Raw genomic sequence first — 12,466 nt, 5'->3', positions numbered from 1 at the left:
AGTGTAATAAGTGTTAAACTATCTTAATTGTAAATTTTTTTAAACAAAAAGATTTTACACAATTTTTACTAACTTTAGATAAATCTCTTTTTTTTATTTTTGTTTTTAATATAAAATAAATAATATTAATGTTTGTTCTGTTGTCGATATAATATTTATTTGTTTTATGTAATAATATATTTTTTCTGATTTTTTGATAATTTTCTGAGAAGATTACTATTTAAGAATTGTCAATATGGATAATATGTTTAATCTATCCTTTTTACGGAGTACAGACGGACTTCCGCTCCGTTTACAAGAATTGTCAATATAATATGTTTTAGTATGGTTGTTTTTAATTATCTGATAAACATATTCGTTTAATAGGCACTCGATGGGAAAGATCTTTATATTGAATTTAGTGGGAATTTAGTGCCAGTAACGAAGTCCGGTATGCAGTTGAAGTTCACGTTTAGGGCTTTCCGGCAGAATCGATTGTCATTCCATGTTAAAGTGAAAGATCCATTACTGGATCCAGTAGCAAGGATGTTGTTTATGCGGGAACCAAAAGTTGCTAAAGGAGAACCACCTCAGCAGCCTGTTTGTGTGTTAAATATTGTCCTTCCCGAAACAATTGTTAAACATGACATACAAAAGAGATTAAAAGGTACGTCCATTAAAAATTATAATACAAAAATATATATAATGTATATATACATGTATATAGAAAGCTGAAAAATTCCTTTATTATTTTCTCCAAACATATAAACAAAATTATAAATAACAATTATAATTTGTAATATAATTGTTTTAATAAAGAGAGAGTTATTTTATTTTGAGCTTAAAAAGCTTCTAATAAATTAATGCAAATAGAAAGTTCATCTTGTTAAATGTATAATCATTTAAGTGATAATATAACATAAAGTAAAATATTTTAATATTATTCTCTACATCTTTTATATAAATTTTCAATTTAAAAGATTAAAGTATTTTTTGGAATAAAATTAAAATTTATTAAAAATCTGAAATCGAAATTAAATCAAAGATTATAAGCAATGTTTTATGCATATATTATTATTGCTAGTAATGTTTTTGTTGCTACAGGTTACGAAGATTCTAATATCATAAATCAAAAATTAGATTACTACAAATCAAAGTACAAAATGGAACAAATGGAGAAAACTGATAAGCCTAAAGAGACCTCCTCGCCAACAGAAAAAAAGTTCATTACCGACACGTTACAAAAGGAACAAACAGGTAGGATTTCAAAAATGTAGAAAATAGAAAAAGCATATTTGATTCGTACAACGTACATGCGAGTATCAGATATTAATAAATATTGCAAGAAAATCGCATATTGAACTATTCGAATTGAAGAAGTTCTAATTTCAAAATCAGCTTCGTCTATAACACTAGAAATGCAAGGTGCAAAAAGAGAACTTGCGTAATAAAGCATTAAGTGTTGTTGATGAATATTCTATTACGTGAACATATTTTTATATCGTATCCACCGATACGGCGATATCTTGAGAAAGGTCTGGCGACGTAGGTCGTTCGTAAGCAAAGTTCGTATGCAACATGAAAAAAAAAAATGTTTTTGACAAGGTCAAAAGAAAATCCTTGTCGAATATCGTTTCGACTTGAAAATCATGAGATTCCATTGTCATTCTATTTTAATTTAAGGGGAGAAAGATAATCGGCTTACGGTTTAAGAGTTGAGTGAGGCTTCTTTAACTTAATTAAACGTAACAGCATCAACAAATGCTTGAAAGTGCCGGTGGCGGACTTCTTTAGTTCTGTCCGTACCAACGAAGGGGAACGGTGCAAATTTCATATCTATCTTTCTTTCAAGCATTCACACGCAATTATCAAAACGTGAGTCTTTTCAGTTTTGTCACGGGTTGTTTATTTTTTACTAACCTTTTTATTTTAGTTTATCTCATTTAAGTTAAAGGGTTTGATGCAAGAATGAGATATATATTTTATAACTCGTAAAATCTGTTTTTTAAATACGAGATTGTATGTAAAATAAATTTTACAAATTATAAACTTACTTTATTCTTGCATTGAAACTTGTGATTATGTTCTTCTACTTGTTTTGAATAATTTATTTGGAATTTTATTTCGTACTTTTTTTAATGTTAATTTTTCCTTTCTCATTATTTTCAGTTACAGGCATTTTTAAGTTCATTAGTAGTTTGCACTTGCGATTGGCACGTTAAACGCATAAGAAACCGAGCCAGGCATGGCGACGAAAATCAATGAGCAGGACCGCGTAATGACGAGGCAAGATAGTCAAGCGAGTGACAAGGACTGTTCCTCCGGAACGAAGGTCAAGCGCAAGTCCAGATCCGCTAGAAGACGTTTGAACGCTATGATGAGCAACGCCTCGTTTCACTTCTCCGATACGGATTCCGAGGGCGAGTTGACAATGATCACCAACAAGATCGGCAAGCTTAACCCTGCGCAAGCCTCGCAAGACAATCCGTTAATTTCCGTGACCGACGCGGAGGTCACCGCGGAGTCCAAGGCGAAGGTCAACGACAATCTGGATTACCTTATAGCTGACGGCGAGGCCAAATCCCGATCACGTCGCGGTAGCTACGCGGAGAATCTCACCGACGTCGATGAGATCTACGACGAAATGGATGAGAAAGACACCAGTAGCAACTTAAATGTGATTGATAACGGCTATCAAGGGGAAACGGATATGGAGGATATGGAGGGCGATGACGACATTCAACCGACGATCTATGTCACGCCGAGATCTGATATCCTGACCGAGTTCGGTGGCGAGATGATCACGACCAAGGAAGGTGACGGACCGTTCTCCGTGGAAGTGCGAAATCGATTGTCGCAAGAAGAGGTTTCCATCGACAAGGCGGATACCGTGACAGAGAACGTGCCAGATATGCCAAACACCGATAGCGAGGACATGGAAGGGTCCGACGATGAGACTAAATTGGATGAGGCAGCGGCTTACAATCACGTGTACGAAGAGCTAGACATCCTGGCCGGATCACAGATTGTCATGAGCAACAAAATCGAAAACACCCTGCACGTTCCGGACCACGCCGACGATGCTATCAGCGATTGCCATACCGATATCGAGGATGTCGATTAAATGAAGTAGAATTAACAGAAAAGATGGATTTAAAAACTATTTGGGGCATGCGAAATAATACAGTCCTTGAAATAAAGGCCAGGAAGAATTTCCATCTCTCTGATTATGCTTAGCAAGAATTAACGTATCATTAACAGAATAACAGGATGATATTATTATGAATAACAGGAGTAAGGAGTTTTCGATCGATCGTGATCGGATAAAGTCACTAAAGTTATGCAAGTTGCATAACATCTTATATAAATATAAGAAATCTTGATTCAATTAGGAGTTCTTATTTGAAAGATAAGTAGAACTTTGAAATCTCTCTGTCAGCCTTAAATAATATCAGGCACCAAAATTTTTTTAAATCATCAGGAAGATATAATTAAGTTAAGCGACGCAAAGCGATTTGCAATTTGTTTTATTAACAAATTGTATCAAACCCTACTGTTCTTCATATCAAACAACTAGCAACTTTTTTAAATTAATTTTTTTGTTTATTTCTGTTTTTGTCCTTTCCCCGCAAAAGTTGTCCAAAAAATAATCCCAAAATTTTTTGCAGCAAATGTTTATTTAAAAAAATCATAAAAGAGAATAAAGAAAAAGTATTCAAAAAAATTCTATGTTTTTTATTTAACATTTTTAGAATAAACATATTTTTCATGAGATACATATGTATGTTCGGACATTATTTGCTGGACAACTTATAAGCACTATATGTAGTTTGTTATAAATTCTTACGTTTTTCTTTTTGCACCGTGCCTAAAACTTAATAAATTCTTAATACAACGTGATTATTCAGGCAAAGTAAAATACACAATATAATTAATCTCTGGAAAGTATTATAATAAAAGTTGTTTAGTATTATTTGAAGTAGCGTTAGTTGATCAAAGAAGTCCGCTTATAACAACCATGATATATTTGTTGCACGTCGATAAACATCGTGAACATTATTTGTTTATTTATAAATCCAATAACAATACAATGCGCGTCGAAACGATTATCGACAAATTAATTCTTATGTTGTCGTTATGAAATCGATAATAACGCAATATTTGTGTACTTGTTATACTTGCAGACCGAACTGCCGTCCTCAACATTATCATAGACAACCGTATGGGATATTAATACAAAAGAGTATGTCTCCGCAGTCTAGAGAAATTTTCCGATATAAACAAATACACATACATATATTATATATATACATATATAATTATAATTATATGATATAATATGTAAATACGTATATAGACAATTAATACTCGATGAGTGTTTTCTTTTCTTGACAATAATATTGTTTTTAAGATCAAGTCGTTGTACGTGCAAGAATAGAAAAATTCATTTCGTACTTGCGAATTATATTTTTGATGGATACAACTACAATTACAATTATAATTCTAATTACAATTACAATTATAATTCCAATTATGTCATGCATATAATAAGTTTAAAGATACAACAAAAATAATAGTTATAGCAATATTACATACATTCAAAACTTGCTAAGTTGTACTTTTTAATGAATTAAAGCTGTCGAATATAAAACAGAATAAGTCCATTTCTTTGTATTACATAAATTATTATTATTATTCGTTTTTCTTTCAGTTAAGAGACCAAAAGAATTATATCAATCTGATAAGAATTATATCATCTATAAAAAAAAAAAAACAATCTTAGTAGCATTAGTAAGATTAGATTTGCGCATTAGTAAGATTAGAAGCGCTTTATCTCGAGATTCGAGTTAATGGACTGCTGTTTTGCATTTTGCGGCTTCGACACATCTTGGCTCTAGTGCATCTTGTACCTGCCACGACTGTAGAAAAGAAAAGAAAATGAGAAAGAAAGATGAAGGATTTGCGCTACGGAAGTTCTCGATCGCCAGATCTCGCTGTGAATAAAAAAAAAGAACAATTGTAAAGAGAAATAGACACGATGTATCGCAGTCATTATAACAACATGCTTAATAAAAAGTAATGTGAACATAATTCTTGGTTGTTCTAGATGCCGCTATCCACGAATCCTTTGCACAAAAAGCGGCTTGTCCCCTAGAATCCGTAGATGCTAGTTATCCCAATAAAGTAGGCGCCGGTCAGTCGGAACCGGATCTGTCGCCCGATCTCGAAAGGCAGACGTACTCGGAGAAGCGTAAATTCTGGGAGGATATCTCGAGGAAACGCGAAAACTACCAGCGTTCCGAATCCGAGATCTCGAGGACCTCTCAGTTGACCATTAACGAGAGCGATAGCGAGTGCCTGCCAAATGTCGTGTCCGAGGAGGGTGACGGGACAACGGAGGGTATGTCGGACGTCATAAGATCGGAGACCATCGAGGACATCAATGTGCCAGATATCTCGGAGTGTTCGGTGGCGGAAAAAGCGCATTACTTTGAGGAGCAAATACAGAAGGAGATGGCGAAGGGAACACCAAAAGTGCAACAAGACTCTTCCAAGTCTGAAAAAGACAAGTCTCTCAAAGGCAAGTCAATCGACGAGCAGAAAAGTCGCGCGGAAAAGAGTACGGTGGAAATGACAAAAGAGAAGATTGATATTCAGGAAAAACATGTGGCGGAAGCGAGAGAGATAGAGAAGATTTTGAAGGCTGCTACAGAGAGCGATAAATGGACGAAGGAGCCGTGGAAGGATAAAAGGAAAAAGGACGACGACAAAGAGGTGCGTGAAGAAGTTCAAAAGATAACAACTCAGCCGATGATGGAGATTTGCAAGGAATTATTGAATAAGGAAAGAGAACTCGCTGAGGAAACGCACATGAAGCCCGATACATCGACACACATCGTGCAAGAAGAGGAACGACCGGAGACGTCATTGAGCAAGGAGAAGTTGGCCGGAAAGCAAACGACAACGAAGGAAACAACAATCACCTATAAGATACAAAAAGACGGAACTCAAATGCAGGAGCAGATCCACAAATCGATGCAAATCAAAGATGCGAGTGGTAAATCAGTTCCAGAAGTTAGCGTAGAAACAAAGATATTTAAAAAGAGTTTACCAGATATCATGTACAAAGTGCAAACTATGGGCGACGTTGAGAGATCACAAACGGACATTAGGACCGAATCGTTTCCTTTGGATGATAAAAAGGAGATCGAGCAATTCCTCGAAGAAGAAAGGCGAATCATCGAAGAAGAGGCGGCAAAAAAGATGATGGCTGGTATTAGTCTCGACAAGGAGAGAAAATCCACTGTTGACACAGATGTCAAACAGATGAAGAAAGAATCTCGCATTCCGATTTCCACTGCAATGGCTGAGAAGGATAAAAGTCAGAAAGAAGGAAAAGGCAAAGTAGAGAAACCTGAGGAGAAATCTGAGGAGAGACCGGTAAAAAGTTCTCTAATCGCGGAGAAAGAAAAGGACGTTGCCTCGCCATCCAGCAAAAAGAAAGAATTTGAATCCCGTATACCTAAACGTATCATGGAAGGGGCAAAGGATAAAGAAGGAGCAAAGAAAGATTTGCCGGGACAAAAAGATGGCGAGACCATCACTATCACCGAGAGGAAATCCAGCGAGGAGGTTACTTCGCGGCACGAGGAACACTCGACCACGAAGAGTAAGACGCAAACTTTTTCCAAAGCCTTCACCGACGCGCAGGACGCGTTTAAAATGTTCGAGGACATAAGTGCGATGAGAGACAAGGATTTTGATACGGTTACTTCGAAGGTTGACACAAAGGCTACAAGTAAGGTGGAGAAGAAGGAGGTGTTTTCGTCGGAAATCTCCAGCGGCGCGGATAAATTTATAACTCATGAGGAGAAGGAGAAAGTGGAACGGAAAAAATCCTCGGAGTCTAAGCTGACTAAGGAGTCATCGGCTGAGACGAAAGAGGAGAAAAAGCGCAAGAGCGAAGAGGTGGATAAGACCGCTGTGCAGAAGATGTCAATGAACGTGATGGAAGGTAAAGAAGTGATAGACGCGAGCGCTTCTGAGTCTAGAGCGAAGAGTGAAAAGGAAGAATTATTTAAACTGCTAGAGGACAGCGAGGGAACCGCGACGAAAAAATCTGGAACTAGTAGGGACAGGCAAAGCGACGTGGATGTGGCGATTAGGATCAAGAGGGACGACGCAAAGAAAGTAGAGGATGTTAAGGAATTGCCTAAAACAGCCAAGGTCGAAGGAATAGACTTGGAAAAGGTTGAAATGGTCGCTAAAGGACAATCTTACAGAGAGAGCTTGGAGAGTTTTAAGGATGAGCAATTTGTACCTAGTCAAAGAGACAAGACAAGGGATTCGACTGAAAAAATTAAAAAAGACGAACAACTTTCGAGCAGAGAAGCTCCGATATCTTTGGAGAAGAAAGAACAATTAATCGCCAAAGAAATCGAAGCGCGGAATATAGCGGAGGGTCTGATACAGTCGATTGAGAGTGAAATTGAGAGAAGATCCTCGACGTCGGGATTGAAATCGCAGATGTTGAGTAAAGAATATTTAGATCAGTTGATGTCTGAGAGCAGCGATACTGATCATGAGAAACTGGCAGACGACCTAACGAAAAAATTCGAAAGCATTATGCAGAAGGACGAACAATTGATGGATCATCCGATTGCGCGCTCGAAAATGTCCATACAAGAAGAAATATTCGAGAAAGAATACAGAGACAGTATAAGCGAGGACATAACAAAAGATGAGGAATCGTCAGCGCATGATCGAGAGGAAAGTTTACAGTCATCTTCGCAAGCGAAACTCCAAGACAGAGACATTACTATAAGCCCAAGCAGTATATCCGAGCAGATTGATCTTGAAGAAACTATCGACGTTGATACTGGTGAACTAGAGGATATATCTAAGCCTACGATCAGTCCACAATCCGAGAAACTTCGTTCGGACAGATCGAGCGGTCATATTGAGCCACTTCAGAGGGATATAAGCGATACTCTCTCAAAAGACAAAGTAGTGTCGGAGATTTCGGGTGCTAGAGTGCTAGAGATCTTGGAACCAGGTATAGACAGTCGACAGGACTCGTTCGACGTGCCGTCCTTGGAGTTAGACGAGCACAAAGTATCCGAACAGACTAGCAGGGACGTAGCTTCCTTACACGAGAGTGTGGCTGTAGATTCTTTGGACAAAATCGCTCAGGAGAAAGACGTGACTGTCAGTTCTAGCACAGTGTCCGAGGACGCTGTGTATCCTCCGGCTCACGAGCGTGTTTCATCGAGAGAATACGACGCAGGGGATAGACGAAGGGCGGACAGTTTCGAAATCGAGAGCCCGCCGTTGGTCTCACCAAGGGTGAAAAATGTACGCGATCTGGAGATCAAGCCGGTGGATTGGATGATCGGCGATGAGAAGATTGAGATATCAGAAACGCTACAGCCCTCTCAGGTGTTCAATCAGGAGCTGGAGGAGTACGAATCGTCCTTACAACGTGCCCGCACTTCCTCGCAGGATGAATCCGTGGACTTGGAACAAGAGTCCGTTACTAAGTCTTCGGAGGAGATCAGTGTGATTGAATCGATCAAAGAATCGATTGCCAGTGATGTTAACGTGGCTGTAACGACTACTACGACGAAGGTAACAAAATTTACCGTGACCCCGGTGACCGAGCCGGACTTCGAAAGCGAACTGATAGAAAATAAATTAGATATTTCTTGTCAAGAGTTGATCGACACTCTGCAACGGGAATACGACGCCAAGACGCCGACGGACGAATACGCGGCTAGGATACGACAATCGATACCTCGTGAAGATTTTGACTGGGAAACGAGTATTACCGAAGCCGTTACGGAAATGATACCTATGAAAGAGGAGGAAGTGAAAGATTTAACTGTGGAAACTAAAGCTCCGGAAACAAGCAAAGAAACTTTCCAAAGAGACATTTCTGCGGATAAAGTATCTACAATGAAGAAAGAAAAAGTGGATGTTATGCAGCATTTTGTAGCTGAAGAAACACGAAAACAGGAAAAACTTGAAGCTACCGATAAGACAATAAAAGAGTCAGAAGCCACGAAAGAAGAATCAGAACTACCGAAGTGCGCGAGAGTTGATGACGTGCTAAAAGAATGGACGGAGACTTATTTGGCGAAGATCAAACCTCCCAGTGAGGAATATAAACGACATATGGAAAAAACCACCGACAAGCACGACAAGCCTAGCAAATCGACGACTGCTCCTTCCGATACTTGTGCCTTGAAAATAAAGAAAGATGATCTCCAGAGCGTCGATTTGAGCGCGCGATACGCGATAACGGTGCTCGATCAAGTGGTGAAAAAAGAAATTGCCGAGGTGAAAGAGTCCTTGGAAGCCGCTAAACAGGACTTGATAGAAGAGTTGAGCGAGAATAATCAGACCGTGTTTCAGATCAAAGATTCACCTTCAGAGTTTCAGTTCAAACTCCAACCGGAATCCATTCCAAACGATTTGCCGTTTTTATACAGACCACCGTCCATTGAACATGTTCCTGCGGAGGTTGAACCGGAAACCGAAACTGAAATTACTGCATACAGCGAACCGTCAATTGTGGAAGCTCAAAAATTTGATGAAGCAAAGCAGGAAGACACGAAAGACACCGTCGATGACAAACTATCTGTCCAAGCAACTGCTATCACTAAAGACATTCCAGCCAGTACAGTTAAAGCACCTGAAATCGATATCGAGGAGCACGAAGAAGAAGAAACCGTAATAACCGTTGAAGAACAACTGGAGGAAGAAGAGGAGGGTCGTCCCAGTCCGCTTCCCATCAGTAGATCGTCGGACGTCGGTTCGGACATGGATGGAAGGGACGACAGTTACTCTTTGGCACCGCCCCAACCGGCACCCAGAAAACGTCAGAAACCGGCCAGAATATCGAAGAGAGTTAAGACCTCGGAGAGCGATGTCTCGAGTTCTGGCGAGAGCAGCAACTATCAGTCCTGTGACTATGAAGTTGGTAGCGGAAGCAGACTCAGTTCGTCCGACGTCGAGGCGATGCAGTCCGCCGCGGGTGGCGTACAATCCGGAACCGCTTCGGAGTACGAGACGGCGATGATGTCTGTCGAACATGAGGCAACGTCGAAGACACTACCAACATCGCAAGAGTATCAGACTGCAGCGAGTACATTGAGTTCTCACGAATCCATGAAGTCCTTGAATTCTCTTAGTTCGGGCCATCTCGGCAGCATTGACAGTACCAGCGAACTGTCAGAGACCCTGGTACCTTCGGAGGAAGCCGACGTAGATGCAGACGAGATAGATGAGAACCTGGAAAGCGCGTTGGACGCGGATCAGGAGATGGCCGAGGCGTCAGACTCTTCCGGTAGTGAAGAAATACCAATGGACGATGCCATGGACAAAATCGACAGTCATATACCGTGTCGTATGAAGCGTTCGTCCGAGATGATTTTCCAACAGATCATAGACGACAGCGTCAATATGGAGGCAGAGTCCATGGGCGAAGTGTTGGAAGAAGATCAGGTCAGAGTCGCGGACTCAGCCACTTCCGTCTCCATGGATGCGCCCGGGGTTCTTCAATCCGTGGACATAATGACGTCGCGGGTATCCGAGGACGGGATTCAGAGCGTATGCACACAGGTGATATCTACGCGAGTTGCTAGGCCCAGCGACAGCGAGGAGCTCGAAGAGGAAAAGGTGGAAGGTTTAGAACTGCAAAGAGATACGAAGCTCGAAGAGGAAAAAGATGCGGATACGACGGATGTGGAAAGGGTGGCGAGTCTAGAACAGAGATCGGATCACGATATGGCTGGAGACGAGGGTCTCGAACCGATGACATCCGTCCACTCTATGCTGCAACAGGCCAGCATGTCTTTATCCTCGGCATCAGGCATGTCCTTCGACACGGTCGTAGAGAATGTTACAGACAAGGACAAGTCTGAGCGTCATTCACCTGACAGCGATTCATTTGAGCTCGTGGACAAGCCCGATATCATGGACGACTTTGTGGTGATCGAGGAAGTCGGGCGCGAAGCGGAGGAGTTCGATGCCGAGGGTAAGAGCATTCGCATCAGCTCAGTACCTCAGACTACCAGCAAACAGTACGATCGCGATCTAGAAAACTTAATCGCGAAGACTAAAGAGGACACGCAGGTATCAACGAGTCAGGCGTCGAGGAACAACGATCTATTCGACTTCGAAACCGAGGAGAGCCCGCCCCAGGCGTCGAACGACGATCAATCTCAATCCTATTCGGACGAGGAGCAGTATGAGAACAAGAAGTGGATAGAGATGCAGTTCCACGCGGATGCAAGAGTCTACGATATCGAGTATGACCGCGGACCGTTAGAGGACATCAAGGAAGAGGAAGTTACCGATTTCGAGGCCGGCAGCAGTAGACTTGGCAGTTTAGGCAGCCACAAGGAGTCCATAGGCAGTGTGGGAAGTATGCGCGGTAGCTTCGGTAGCACGCCGGACTACGACGTCCTAGGAAAGAAATATTTCACCAAGCCTACGGATCACGACACCGTGTCCTTGACCTCGCTGCAGGAATTCGAGCACTTGGAGAGCACCGTGGCGGCCGAGAACGCGCGAAAGTTACAATCCGGCTCTCAAGATTCCAGCAGCAACGGCAGTCTTCCGAGGAGATACGTGACCAGTCGTTCGGGTCACGGTGACGACGTCTCGTTGTCCTCGCTAAAGGATTTCGAGGGTCTGGAGAAGGCCTGCAGAGAGGCTCATCTGATGGAGGTGCGGGCCCGCGAGGAAGAAGAACTATTGGAACATGAGAGTCCGGAGAACAAATATAAATTTGAGAATCTGCCGCGTTCGAGAGCAGAGACCAGTGCGGCTGGCTCGGTCAATCCTAGCACTTCCGGATCGGACGATTATGAAAAGAGGATAAAAGAGATTGATGAGATAATACGCATCGCGCAGTCCAACGTGGAAAAACTCGAGCGGCAAGACGACACTACAGAGGATATCTCGCAGATCGAGGGCACCGATGCTGAGAGAGTTAGCGCTCAACCAATTTCGGAAATCCTTCCGGAGGAAACTGAAGAACTCGATGAAGCACGAGCAGCGGCACAGAAAGAAAGCAATATTATGGAGACCAGTACGGACTCTCTAGAATTGGAAGATACTGAGAAGAAATATCACCCACTGTGTAGAAGCTCCGATTCCTTGGAGATGAAAACGACTCTGGACCTTCCGTCCTTGAGCTCGGATTCGTTGAACAATATAAAAGACACAAAGGAAACGCCGGAAACCGCCGAGCAATATGGTGCGAGACGCATTTCCTCGGATTCTCTTGAGATGCCTTTGTTAGAGCAACATGATGTTGGAGCATCCGAGAGAAGCAGCGGTAGCAACGGGCGACACGCAGAGGAAGAAACGGCGGTCGACCGTTCTGTCGGACGAACGTCTTCGACGGGAACGAGAAGTGACAAAATGAAAACGTCACCAAGTAGCGGTACATAGGACAATTTTCGTGGGTAAGTGTTCT

The 12,466-nt window shown here is 41.6% G+C and overlaps 2 protein-coding genes across 3 annotated transcripts in view; both read left to right on the top strand.

Moving 5' to 3' along the window:
- LOC112465790 (ankyrin-2-like) overlaps positions 1–12,466 on the top strand; it is a 31,348-nt gene that overhangs the window by 17,510 nt on the left and 1,372 nt on the right. For both annotated transcript variants that reach the window (XM_025033516.1, XM_025033517.1), the window contains exons 25-27: positions 367–646; positions 1,084–1,236; positions 5,087–12,455. In XM_025033516.1, coding sequence (XP_024889284.1) covers positions 367–646; positions 1,084–1,236; positions 5,087–12,441 — 7,788 coding nt within the window. In that variant the 3' untranslated portion in view covers positions 12,442–12,455. The remainder of the gene's footprint in view (positions 1–366; positions 647–1,083; positions 1,237–5,086; positions 12,456–12,466) is intronic.
- LOC112465798 lies at positions 1,688–5,070 on the top strand. Its single transcript, XM_025033538.1, has 2 exons — positions 1,688–1,854; positions 2,149–5,070. Exon 2 carries the CDS (start codon positions 2,225–2,227, stop codon positions 3,101–3,103), a length of 879 nt encoding a protein of 292 aa, XP_024889306.1. The 5' UTR covers positions 1,688–1,854; positions 2,149–2,224; the 3' UTR covers positions 3,104–5,070.

The sequence above is a fragment of the Temnothorax curvispinosus genome, unplaced genomic scaffold (genome assembly GCF_003070985.1).
Source record: "Temnothorax curvispinosus isolate PA1 unplaced genomic scaffold, ASM307098v1 QBEX01015524.1, whole genome shotgun sequence".
Taxonomy (NCBI): Eukaryota; Metazoa; Arthropoda; class Insecta; order Hymenoptera; family Formicidae; genus Temnothorax; species Temnothorax curvispinosus.
The sequence above is the reverse complement of the archived record's forward strand: the minus strand, read 5'-3'. Positions and strand labels throughout refer to the sequence as shown.

Bases quoted from the DNA above. Each gene is read 5' to 3' on its own strand.
- LOC112465798 (XM_025033538.1), top strand. From the start codon at position 2,225: ATGGCGACGAAAATCAATGAGCAGGACCGCGTAATGACGAGGCAAGAT.